Below are 13706 nucleotides of genomic sequence, written 5' to 3'. Positions count from 1 at the left end.
ATTCCCTCGGTGTTCTGGCTACCGGTACTGCGCTTCAGAAGGAGGCAGCCTGCTTCTAGCTGGTCTCCCTCTGATATTCCTCTCCTGTGCTCTGCTTTCCGGCACACTCTCTGCAATATGTTCGCTTAGTGTCTTCCTTCAGGAGCTGCAGCACTTCAGGCTCCAGGACTCCGTCCAGTCCTTCTGTCTTCCTGACAGGAACTCCCTCTGAACTCCTTTTTCCCTCCAGATCAGGATCTTATGAAGGGGAGTTCACCTTAAACAGGCTTAGGGCTCCCCCTTCTGGTCTGGAGTGTGAACATGTTGCATGCATTGTGTTACCTGATGAGAAGATCTCCTTTATTGCCTTCAGACGTAACATCACTCCCCCTGGTGGAAGAATAACATTACTGCAATGACCAGAACTCCGGGGCGCTGCACCTGCCATAGGGGTCGCCAACCTAGGGACAGAGTGTAATCCCGATAGGCTCCCCCTAGAGGTATTGGCATGAAAAGTGAAAAAAAAAATTTGAGGCGAGGAACCCGAAGATGGTGAGATACCTGCTATAGGGGTTGCCAACCTAGGGACAGAGTGTAACCCCAATAGGCTCCCCCTAGCGGTTGTGGCAGTAGAGGTCGTGGGGACCCCACTGAACCCAGAACTGGAGGTGTTCCCTGGTAAGTTTGGAACAGCTCAGGTTCAGGCTCCAACAGGGAGACGCGGGGATAAGAAATGCGCAAATAGAAAGAACGCTGGGAGGGATCGGGAATGTGTGGTCGCCGAGGCGACCGGGGATGTGCGTGCGAGGAACACTCTGGCACTGGCCAAGGATGTGGCTGGGGGTCAGAAAGAGCAACCCCACTTCGAACTTGAGGAACTTGTTAATACCACATTGCCGGATTACCATACTCACCCTCTGAGGACTACCGTGGAAGTTGCCCAAATGAGGGATAAATTTACTTTCTACTTTGTCTCTGATATTGGACGTGTGGCATGGCAAGATGAAATGGTTTAAGCTGTAAATAAGTCAAATGTACCTGTAATGTTATGTACCTGTACTTTTTTCCGACTGTAATATTAACACCTTGACTGTAAATTTAATAATAAACACCTTAATTGTAACACCAGTTAATACTTCACTCAATAATACACACATGTTTAAATAAAGAGATAAATACTTCACACAACAGTACACTCAACAATACACACGTTTAAATAAAGAACTAAAGAAAACACAGTAAGACAGTTATTACTAACAAAAATAAAAACAATGTTATATTGTAAATAAAAAAAGGAAAATATGATTTACTTTTGGGTTCTGCGGGAGGGAGTTACATGGTGCACCTGGGGGGTGTCGGGCTGTGACGGTAGGCTAGGAGTGGTAGGGGAAGTTGTTATAGGTGAAGTGGAAGTGGCAGAAACATTGGCAGAGGACACATTAGGGTAAGAGGACACATTAGGAGTGGAAAACAAGTTGGAAAGGACTGACACATTGGATGGGAAAGAACCAAGGGACGGTGTGGACAGACTTGGAAAAAAAGACTCATTCAGAGGTGAGGGTGGAGGGCGTGGGCAATGTTTCTCAGCAGCTATTTGTTTCCTGGACTTTGTTTTGCTGTTTCCTCTGCCTTTTGCTTCCTGTTGCTGCGTGGTGGGAGTGGAAATTGGGGCTGCTGCACTCAGCTGCGTAGTTGAAGGGGAAGACTGGTCTGCTGCACTCGGCTGCATGGTGTAGCTGGGTACTGTTGGAACGGTCCTAATGTCCAGCGGTGGTTGTGGATAGGTCACTTGATGCCACTGATGCTGTCCTGGAGCTTGTTGCCCTGTAGGGAATGAAGTTTGTGTCTGCTGCTGATATCGGGACCACTGCATGGCCTCTATGTAAGCAGCCTGACAGGCCTTCATCACATAGAGCTGGAGATCAGGACTAAAATTTTCTGTCACGCCCCGTTCTGTAGCAGAAAAATAATGTTGCGCCGGTCTATTAAGGTCAGCTTCCAGGCGGTCAAGGCGTCTGTGGACGTCCTGGAAAAGTGCGTTCACCTGAGTGAACCCACTATCCAGTCTTTCTACAACCGCCTTCATCCCAGCCTGGAAGACCGAGCTTAAGCGCATAAACTCAGGTATGACTGACCTCTCCCAAGCCCTCTGCCGCTGGCAAGCAGACCCAAGTAAAGTAGTGGCAAAGGGCTGGGAGAGGGGAAAAACAGGTGGACCGGCTTCCTGTTCCCCAGCCTGTGAAGCCTGCCTGGTTGCTCCATCGCTGGTGGATGATTGGGATTGGGAATTGGGCCTGTTCGTTGGCTGGTCGATGAAGGGCCGCTCCAACAGAGGATGATCCAGGTTGTGTGGTGCTGCACCAGGTTCTGTGTGGAAAATAAATGAAAAACATTAGTAAAAAAAATTAAAAGTTTAAATAATAGTAAGACAACACAAAAGATACTCACGTTCGCTGAGCAAGCGCAGGCCTCCGAAAATAAAGCCGCTTATGGTATTTATATTTTCTGAGTTTTTGAGCAGCACCACTTCGAACCCGCATCTCCTCTCTCATGTCCTTATTGAAGCGATCCTTCATCGAACGCCAACGAACTTTTACTCTCTTTACTGTGAAGGGGGGATTTAAAAAAAAAAATTGTAAAAAGACAACAACATTTACAGCAAAACCGACACGTAAGACCACATTGAAATACTTAAGAAAATCCTTTCTGACTTGTGGCCTTACATGGTCCCAATCATCCAACAGTGATCTAGCCACTTCTTCCCAGAGTCGTTGGATCAAAACTTAATCGGAATGATTCCGATCACGGGGGTCCCACAACGCTGCTCGCTCTTGCACTGCTTGAATAAGGACATCATTATTGATATCACGTTGTCCTTCCTCATGTTGTAAAACCTATAGATGAAATACAAAAAAGAAAGTAAAACTGAAAACAAAAACAAAATAAATTAACAATGAACACCAATACTTACATTACAGGCAGCAGTCCAACTGCACAGCAGTCAGGCAGCACCACGACAGCAGCAACAGGACCGGAGCAGCCACACATTGGATATCATGACTAAGGGTGTTTGATCACCAGAAACGCATTGATATCGCATTTTATTCTTTGTGATGGCTGATGTTTTTATCCTCTACGGAACACATTTTTCAAGTGAATAAAGAAAAGAGTTTTTTCAATATCTCGAGCTGGATTCCTCATTTCTTCCCTGACTTCTCCACGCCTTGACACAGCGGTTCGATACTGTATGCTGTATACACACTGCTCTGCACTGTCGGCTGTATACTCACTGCTCTGCACTGTCGGCTGTATACACACTGCTCTGCACTGTCGGCTGTATACACACTACTCTGCACTGTCGGCTGTATACACACTGCTCTGCACTGTAGGCTGTATACACACTGCTCTGCACTGTAGGCTGTATACACACTGCTCTGCACTGTACGCTGTATACACACAGTTCTGCACTGTAGGCTGTATACAAAGAGCTCTGCACTGTACGCTGTATACACACAGCTCTGCACTGTACGTTGTATACACATAGCGTTGCACTGTAGGCTGTAAACACACTGCTCTGCACTGTCGGCTGTATACACACTGATCTGCACTGTAGGCTGTATACACACTGCTCTGCACTGTAGGCTGTATACACACTGCTCTGCACTGTACGCTGTATACACACTGCTCTGCACTGTACGCTGTATACACACAGCTCTGTACTGTACGCTGTATACACACAGCTCTGCACTGTACGTTGTATACACATAGCGTTGCACTGTAGGCTGCATACATACTGCTCTGCACTGTCGGCTGTATACACACTGCTCTGCACTGTCGGCTGTATATACACACTGCTCTGCACTGTCGGCTGTATACACACTGCTCTGCACTGTCGGCTGTATACACACTGCTCTGCACTGTAGGTTGTATACACACTGCTCTGCACTGTAGGCTGTATACACACTGCTCTGCACTGTACGCTGTATACACACTGCTCTGCACTGTACGCTGTATACACACAGCTCTGTACTGTACGCTGTATACACACAGCTCTGCACTGTACGTTGTATACACATGGCGTTGCACTGTAGGCTGCATACACACTGCTCTGCACTGTAGCCTGCATACACACTGCTCTGCACTGTACGCTGTATACACACTGCTCTGCACTGTACGCTGTATACACACAGCTCTGTACTGTACGCTGTATACACACAGCTCTGCACTGTACGTTGTATACACATAGGGTTGCACTGTAGGCTGCATACACACTGCTCTGCACTGTCGGCTGTATACACACTGCTCTGCACTGTCGGCTGTATACACACTGCTCTGCACTGTAGGCTGCATACACACAGCTCTGCACTGTACGCTGTATACACACAGCGCTGCACTGTACGCTGTATACACACTGCTCTGCACTGTACGTTGTATACACATGGCGTTGCACTGTAGGCTGCATACACACTGCTCTGCACTGTAGGCTGCATACACACTGCTCTGCACTGTAGGCTGCATACACACAGCTCTGCACTGTACGCTGTATACACACAGCGCTGCACTGTACGCTGTATACACACTGCTCTGCACTGTGCGTGGTATACACACAGCGTTGCACTGTATGCTGCATACACACTGCTCTGCACTGTGCACGGTATACACACAGCGTTGCACTGTACGCTGTGTACACACAGCACACAGCGCTGCACTGTACGCTGTATACACACAGCTCTGCACTGTACGCTGTATATACACTGCTCTGTACTGTAGGCTGTATACACACTGCTCTGCACTGTATGCTGTATACACACAGCTGTGCACTGTAGGCTGTATACACACTGCTCTGTACTTGAAGACACAAAAGAGCACAGTGAGGTCAAAAATACTCTGTTGTAAAAAAAATCACAGTAATAAGCAAGTGCTAGTCAAAAGATGGAAAAAACAGGGTATTTAGTTAATACGTTTTTTTGCAAAAAAATGTATACTAAGCTGCTCCACCAATAGTCAAGGTATACCCATAGAGCAGTCCTACCTAATGTATATAATCCCTATCTGATGTATTTAAAAACCTGATCATCTGTATAGTACCTGTATAAGCAGGGTTCAGAGTGGGAATATCCATGTGGACATGCTGGATGGAACAGCTTTGATGCACATGACCCATAAGGAGTGGTGGACTCCCTAGTCTTGTAGAAACAAGAGAACAATTACAGAACCAGAAACACATGGGCTACTTGCACAATGAACAAGTCTGTAGGAACCTGTTCACACACCATCAAGAAAATTGAAGACACAAAAGAGCACAGTGAGGTCAAAAATACTCTGTTGTAAAAATATATATATACATTAGGTAGGACTGCTCTATATGGGTATACCTTGATGATTGGTGGAGCTGCTTAGTATACATTTTTTTGCAAAAAAACGTATCAACTAAATACTCTGTTTATTCCATCTTTTGACTAGCTCTTGCTTATTACTGTGATTTTTTACAACAGAGTATTTTTGACCTCACTGTGCTCTTTTGTGTCTTCAAGTTTCTTGGTGGTGTGTGAACAGGTTCCTACAGACTTGTTCATTGTGCAAGTAGCCCATGTGTTTCTGTTTCTGTCACTGCTCTGTACTGTACGATGTATACACACAGCTCTGCACTGTACGCGGTATACACACAGCGCTGCACTGTATGCTGTATACACACAGCTCTGCACTGTATGGTGTATACACACAGCGCTGCACTGTATGCTGCATACACACTGCTCTGCACTGTACGCGGTATACACACAGCGCTGCACTGTAGGCTGTATACACACAGCTCTGCACTGTACGCTGTATACACACTGCTCTGCACTGTACACGGTATACACACAGCTCTGCACTGTACGCTGTATACACATTGCTCTGCACTGTAGGCTGTATACACACAGCGCTGCACTGTACGCTGCATACACACTGCTCTGCACTGTACGCTGTATACACATTTCTCTGCACTGTACGCTATATACACATTGCTCTGCACTGTAGGCTGTAAACACACTGCTCTGCACTGTACGCTGTATACACACAGCTCTGCACTGTACGCTGTATACACATTGCTCTGCACTGTAGGCTGTAAACACACTGCTCTGCACTGTACGCTGTATACACACTGCTCTGCACTGTAGAGCAGAGCAGTGTGTATACACTGTTCTGCTCTGCTCTACAGTGCAGAGCAGTGTGTATACACTGCTCTGCACTATAGGTTGTATACACACAGTGCTGCACTGTACAGTGCATACACACTGCTCTGCACTGTACGCTGTATACACACAGCTCTGCACTGTAGGCTGTATACACATTGCTCTGCACTGTAGGCTGTATACACAAAGCGCTGCACTGTACGCTGCATACACACTGCTCTGCACTGTACGCTGTATACACACTTCTCTGCACTGTACGCTTTATACACACTGCTCTGCACTGTACGCTGTATACATACAGCTCTGCACTGTACGCTGTATGTTGAGCACCCCCAGACACAGGGCCATGGGTTACTCGGTACTGGTCCTCTGCTGGCTCAGTTCTGGGGATGTCACGGTGGCTGGACCCGGTCCGTGACCCTGCTAAGGGGCGTCCAATAAAGGGTGATGGTGCATAGTGCGAGGAATAACGAGGACACAGGGTTCAGTTTCTTTACCTTTTACTAAAGGTTTCAGGATCCTCAATCCAGGGCACTGTCAACAGGGCTGTCTGAGACCGGCTGGTCCGAAGGCACATCCAGAGTTCCCTTTGCAGGTGGAAATCAGTGTCTATCCACTAGCGCCTGTGTGTTGTAGTGCTTCCCTGCTGAGCATTCAGGATCGTCCTCACAACTTCTGTTCTCGTTCTTTCTAGATCTTTCTCTTCTCCGTCCCCCAGGTATGTTATGGCTAGGACGCACCTTTATGACAAGTAGGCCTGGAGTTATTCTGGAACCCTAGTGTCGCCCCTCTCCCACGATTGCCTCCTATGTCCTTCTTAGGTGTTGTATGGTAGACAGCCAACCTGCTATGCGCCTCAGTAGGATGTTGCCGTTCTCGGGGCAATCCAACGGGGTATTCTTACCCTTGGGTTTCTTGGGCTGGCCCACGAACAGGTCTTGCAATGGCGCTTCTTGGTAAAGTCCTTGATAAACCTCCGGTAGTAACCCACCAACCCGAGGAACTGCCGGACCTCATGAAGGTTACTGGGCTGCCGCCAGTCCTTGATCACCGTGACCTTGTCAGGGTCTGGGGCCACTCCTTCAGCACTCACCACATGGCCCAGGTACTGTACTTTGGGTTTGAGCAGATGGCATTTGGACGGCTTCACCTTTAAGCCAAAGTTGGACAGTGCTTCAAATACCTCGGCCAGGTGCTTCAGATGGTCTTCATAGGTCTTAGAGAAGACAATGACATCGTCCAGATACAGCAGCACGGTCTCAAAGTTCTTGTGTCCCAAACAGCACTCCATCATCCTCTGGAACGTCCCCGGGGCGTTACACAATCCGAAGGGCATGTAGTTGAACTCACAGAGACCCATCGGCGTCGTGAAGGCTGTCTTTTCCTTGTCCGCCTCTGCCACGGGAACCAGCCAATACACACTGGTGAGATCTAAAGTAGAGAAGTAATTAGCAGACTTTAACGCGGCCAAGGACTCCTCTATCCTAGGCAGGGGGTATGCGTCCTTATGTGTGATGCGGTTTAATTGCCTATAATCCACACACATCCTCATGGTGCCATCTTTCTTCCTAACGAGGACTAACGGAGCTGCCCAGGGGCTGCAGCTGTCTCTCACTACCCCAGCCTCCTTCATCTCTCGTAACATGTCCTTGGCACACTGATAATGAGCTGGGGGTACAGGACGGTATCTTTCCTTTACACGTGGGTGATCTCCGGTGGGGATGTGATGTTGAATCCCTTTTTCCTGCCCGAAATCAAGGGGGTGGTTGCTGAATACCCGCTCATACTCGTGAACCACCCTGTAGGCCCCTTGTATCTGGTGAGATGGAGTAGCATCAGTGCCCAAATGCAATTCCTGACACCAATCTTTTGATTGCTCTGCAGAGCCGTTGTCCTCCACCGACTTGGACGCAGCCAAGGGCCCGGGTGCGTGTATCACACTATTATTAACAGTAAACAGCTTGGCAAGTGTGACATATTTGGTTAGGTGGACTTCCTCCTCCCCGCAGTTAAGAACACGCACCGGCACCCTCCCCTTGCGGACGTCAACCACCCCTCTGGCTGTCAGGAGGGTAGGCCTATTCTCTGAATACACAGGTTCTACCAGGGTCTGATAGTCCTTACCCCCGAGGCCTATGGCTGCCCGACACCATATTAATATTTCACTCCTGGGAGGTATTGCAAAGGGATTCGAATCACTCACTGTAACCCGGCCAATTTCACCACCAGTCAGCTCCACCTGCTGTCTCCGCATTAGGGCTCTGATTTCTTTCTGCAAGGCACGTTGTTCACTGTGACCAGCTGTCTCTGCTACCTGCTGCAACAAGACAATAACTTCTGCAAGACAATTTTCTATGACATTAGTACCGATGGTCATCATGGGGTAATGTTCACGTGGTCAATATCAACAATGACAATTCCTTGGGCCTCCAATTCGACCCGCCCCACCTTAACCCCTTTCTGCCAGCTGACGGAATAGTACGTCAGCTGGCAGATCCCCTGCTTTGAGGTGGGCTCCGGCGGTGAGCCCACCTCAAAGCCGCGACATGTCAGCTGTTTTGTACAGCTGACATGTGCGAGCAATGAGCGCGAGTGGAATCGCGATCCGCCTGCGCCCATTAACTAGTTAAATGCCGCCGTCAAGCGCTGACAGCGGCATTTAACTAGCGCTCCCGGCCGCGCGGCCGGAATTACTCGCGCTGCGGACCCCCGTCACATGATCGGGGGTCAGCAGTGCATCGCCATAACAACCAGAGGTCTCCTTGAGACCTCTATGGTTGTTGATGGCCGATTGCTTTGAGCGCCACCCTGTGGTCGGCGTTCAAAGCAACCTTGCATTTCTGCTACATAGAGGTCATCTGTACTTCACCTCTATGTAGAACCAAAGTTGATGAACAATACACAGCGTGTTTATAAACTAACCACCTGTGCCTGTGCAGGGACTACTAGCAAGAAAAATCCCATGCAATTACATTGGATATATCCTATAGATAAGCATTGCACAAAACGAGGGGATCATAATCAAAAGATTAAACTTTATTAAATACAAAGAAAAATATTAAAATACATAAATATAATAGAGGGAAAACAATGGAGGTGACAACTACACCAGGGGCCGCAGATAGGAGGCTAACACATTGCTCAAAATAACAAATACAGAGCCCTCTAGCAATTACTGGTGTGCTAGTGATCCAAAACATAGGAAATAACACTACGCTGGTAAAAAGCATCCAGCACCCACATCCAAGCTAGCTTATAGGACAATAAATACAAGTAGTGCGGCATAGATACCTCAGGTCTGCGGCGCCACCACCCCTACGCGCGTTTCGGCGTGCGTGCCTTCTTCCGGGGGAGTGGCGTCGTCAGGATTTGTAGCAGCATATATGCAACTGGCCACCCAATAGGAAACAGAACATCAAAAGACACTGAATGCCGGCCGTATATCGGCGCATGCCCAGTCGGAACAGGAAGCGCACACCTCGCAGAGTGCGTCATCGCAAGGAGGCGGAGCAAGAACCACCCACAAAAACGTGGGATGATACTGCCCGCACGCTGGAACGTTGCGATGGAGACGCCGTCAGCAAAGGCGCACAAGCTGACACAACGGGCATGCGCACTGGCCATAAAGAGGATCCAGGTACACCGTATAGAAACACAAGGAAGCTGCTATAAAGTGCATAATTAACGATGATTGTAATACATTATCATACAATGCAGACAATAAATATATGAATAAAAAAATGACAAAAGTGAAAAAATGTAATTGTGAATAATATATGTGTCACAAAACATGAAAAGTAAATACAGAAATTAAATGATAGCAGCAGCTAGTAGATGCAATTATATCAATGTGCCGACAGTACATAGTGATACAAAAAGCATTATTAATCAAATAGTAACAAGACATTTGAGCATAATAAATATACAGAAGTGAAAAAATGACACACACAGATGAAAGCTGATGTATTAAAAGAGCGCACTCGCTCATAAAGTGCCATAATGTGCAAGAATTCATAGTTCCAAAAAGTCCACAGTTGCTACTAGGGTCCTCTTCATGGAATATTGAGAAACATCATAGAATAAGCCAGATAAACAATTGAATTTAATAGAAAAGAACTAAAAGAAAAAGAAAAAACATATAATTAATAACAGCTAAAAATTAATTTAAAAAAATTAATATAAAAAACCCCTGACGAGGCCATTAAAAAATCTGATGACGGGTTGATCAGAGAAAGGGGGCAAAACTAATCATTTCATTTAGGCCTTGCGGGTACATAGTACGTAATTCCCAGATCCAACGAGCCTCCTTTTGCGCTAACAGCCGTCCCACATTGCCACCCCGCAAATCCAGATGAACACAATCAATCCCCTTAACTTGCAAAACCGTAGGATCACAGGAATGAAATTGTTTGAAATGCCTCGGCACACTTTTCAAAATCTCCATATTGTCCTCATTTTTGGCTGCCAGAATGTCTCTTACATGTTCCCTAACTCTAATTTTTAGGGCTCTTGTTGTCAAACCAACATAGATCTTAGTACAAGGACAGGACGCATAATAAACTACAGCCGTAGTTACACATGTGATGGTATGTGTTATTTTGAATATGCGTCCATCTGTTGAGGTGAAATCCTTGGCTGATACAACGTTGGGGCATGCCACACATTTCCCACATGGCTTACAGCCCCACGGTGGCAGTGATTTCTGTTGGTCAGAGTGGAAGAAAGATGGAAAGGTTTTAGGTGTATAATAACTCCTAACCAATATATCACCCAAACTCGGAGATTTCCTAGCTGTCAATGATGGTTTGGGTGACAGATACAGCCTCAATACAGGATCAGCCAGAAGTATAGGCCAATGTTTATCCATAATTTGGTACAATTTATTCCAATGGGAATTATAAGTGGTGACCAACCTTACCTCATTACTTAATTCCTTCTTTTTAGGTGCATATAGTAGTTGATGGCGATCCGTATTTCTTGCCCTATTATATGCCCTCTTGATGGACCTTTTGCTGTAGCCTCTCTCCAAAAACCGGGCCTTCATTTCTTCAGCTCTGATCTCAAAATCCGAGGTGTCGGAACAAATTCTCTTTATACGTAAAAATTGTCCTGTGGGGACAGCGTTGACCACATGAGGGGGATGTGAGGAGCTAGCATGGAGGACCGAGTTCACAGCCGTGACCTTACGGAAGGCATCGGAGGACAACAAACCATCAGGGCCCCTTCTGACCACAACATCCAAAAATTCAACCTGATGATAGCTGGAATTAAACGATAAATGAATATTTAAATCATTATTATTAAGAACTTGAAAAAAAGAATTTAACTCAGAAGAAGTACCTCGCCAGATCAGGAAAATGTCATCGATGTAGCGGGTCCAAAAAATGACCCGCTCAATCGACACACCCCGATCTGACGAGAACAGGTCCCTCTCCCACAGCCCCAGGAACAAATTCGCATAAGAGGGCGCACATGCCGCCCCCATTGCTGTCCCCTGGAGCTGCAGGAAGAAGGACCCGTTAAAAAGAAAAAAAATTTTTGTAAGTAAAAATTCTAACAAAACCAATAAAAATTCAGTATCATCGGTCGATAAATCTGTCATGGTCAGAAAATAGGAGACCGCCCTCAAGCCATCCTGGTGGCGAATGTTCGTATACAAAGACTCCACATCACAGGTGGCGAGGATCATATCCTCATCAATGTGAATAGAGTCGATCTTTTTTAAAAAATCTGACGTATCCCTAGTATACGATGGGATCGTCTCCACCAGGGGCTTGAGGAACGAGTCAATATACCTCCCGATACCCTCCGTAAGACCACCGACCCCAGATATGATAGGCCTACCTGGGGGAGCCTGCAAACTCTTATGAACCTTAGGCAGAAGGTATAGTGTTGATATTCGTGGGTCCTTGACCATCAAGATATCACGTACTTCCATGGTAATTATATGCCTCTCCTCTGCATTCCAAAGGATTTTCCGTAGTTGTTCCTTATACGAAGATAGGGGATTGTATGTTAGTTTTCTATAGCACGACGTGTCCCTCAGCAACCGATGAGCCTCAGCCTCATATAACTTAGTGGGCCAGACAACGATGTTTCCACCTTTGTCGGCCGGTTTGATTACAATATTTTTCAAGTTTTTGAGGCGTTTTATACATTGGTGCTGAGAGACAGTCAGATTACTATGATGGATATGTGATGGTATACTTTCCAGATCACTAGTAGCAAGTTGTATAAAAATCTCCACATTTGGACAAGCAGATAGGGGAGGGAACCTCGTGGATTTTGGGCGGAGAGAGGGGGGAACCTTACCCAAAGATGGACCCTGATGCTCCACAGCTAGCTCCTCCAATGTCCTCAATGCTGCCTGTTCAGATGGTAAGGGAAATAGTTTTTGGATCTCCTCACTATGGTACCATTTTTTGAAAAGTAGCGATCGTCCAAAAACGTGCAGATCCTTAATAACCGTAAATTTATCACATCTTGTGCTAGGAGAGAAAGTTAGACCCTTAGATAAAACCTCAATTTCCTCATTACTAAATACATGGTCAGATAAATTGATCACCTTCAAGGAATCGCTCCGTGGGTTGGGACCAGGAATGCGTTTATTAGCATCCGTTCTTTGTTCCTTCTTTCTTTTATTATCATTCCCAAACCTGGTTTTCATAGGGTGTGACGTATCCGAAGTATCACCCGAAGATGAAACAGACGAAAATGAAACAGATCTTTGCCTCCTAGTACCATTATTTCTCCATCTGTAGACCGTACCTTGTTGGTAATCATTATTGTCTCGTGATATTTTTTTGGCATGAATAGTTTTAATTTGTTTTTCCCATTCATCTGAATTTTTATCCATACTCGTGTTAAACGTGGTCAAATTCTCAACAGAGGATACCTCCTTAAGACTACCAAATAATTCATCAATTTCAACTTCCACAGCCAAAACCGATTTTTTATTTAATTCAATTAATAGTTCCATAAACTGAAGAGATGATTTAGTGCAGACTTCTTCCCATTTCGTTATAAAATTTTCATCACTCACTGGAAAGGATGGAAACACCTGAATCCTCAAGCCACGTGGAATGATTTTTTTCTTTAAATAGTTCTCCAAGAGGGCTCTATTCCACCACATCCTAGTGCGTTTATGTAGTAGGCGTTTAATCTGCGTTTGTAAGCCACTCACATCACCCTGAACACCCGTCATCAGATTAGTAGCATCACCATCAAAAACCTGGGCAGCTTGAACCTGCCAGGTAGCATCCCTATTTCTGTAATCCATTGTTAATCAAGGATATTTCTGTGAAAATACACAGCAACAATTAGAACCAAAGTTGATGAACAATACACAGCGTGTTTATAAACTAACCACCTGTGCCTGTGCAGGGACTACTAGCAAGAAAAATCCCATGCAATTACATTGGATATATAAAATTTTTTAGCTGTTATTAATTATATGTTTTTTCTTTTTCTTTTTCTTTTAGTTCTTTTCTATTAAATTCAATTGTTTATCTGGCTTATTCTATGATGTTTCTCAATATTCCATGAAGAGGACCC

At 45.9% G+C, this 13706-nt stretch overlaps 1 protein-coding gene across 1 annotated transcript; it reads right to left on the bottom strand.

Annotated features, from left to right (window-relative positions):
- Positions 1 to 2755: 2755 nt before the first annotated feature.
- LOC138662474 (uncharacterized) lies at positions 2756 to 13487 on the bottom strand. Its single transcript, XM_069748205.1, has 3 exons — positions 12465 to 13487; positions 11066 to 11261; positions 2756 to 2873 (listed from the first exon to the last, which is right to left on the bottom strand). The coding sequence occupies exons 1-3, from the start codon at positions 13429 to 13431 to the stop codon at positions 2756 to 2758; spliced, it is 1281 nt and encodes a 426-aa protein (XP_069604306.1). The 5' UTR covers positions 13432 to 13487.
- Between the last annotated feature and the right edge of the window lie 219 nt (positions 13488 to 13706).

This window comes from Ranitomeya imitator, chromosome 1 (genome assembly GCF_032444005.1).
Source record: "Ranitomeya imitator isolate aRanImi1 chromosome 1, aRanImi1.pri, whole genome shotgun sequence".
NCBI classification, from domain to species: domain Eukaryota; kingdom Metazoa; phylum Chordata; class Amphibia; order Anura; family Dendrobatidae; genus Ranitomeya; species Ranitomeya imitator.
The sequence above is the reverse complement of the archived record's forward strand: the minus strand, read 5'-3'. Positions and strand labels throughout refer to the sequence as shown.

Bases quoted from the DNA above. Each gene is read 5' to 3' on its own strand.
- LOC138662474 (XM_069748205.1), bottom strand. From the start codon at position 13,431: ATGGATTACAGAAATAGGGATGCTACCTGGCAGGTTCAAGCTGCCCAG. The intron at 11,262-12,464 runs GTAAGGTTCCCC...CTGTCCCCACAG, and splicing joins GCATCAGGGTCCATCTTTGG to GACAATTTTTACGTATAAAG. The intron at 2,874-11,065 runs GTTGGTCACCAC...TTTCATCTATAG, and splicing joins GAATTAAGTAATGAGGTAAG to GTTTTACAACATGAGGAAGG.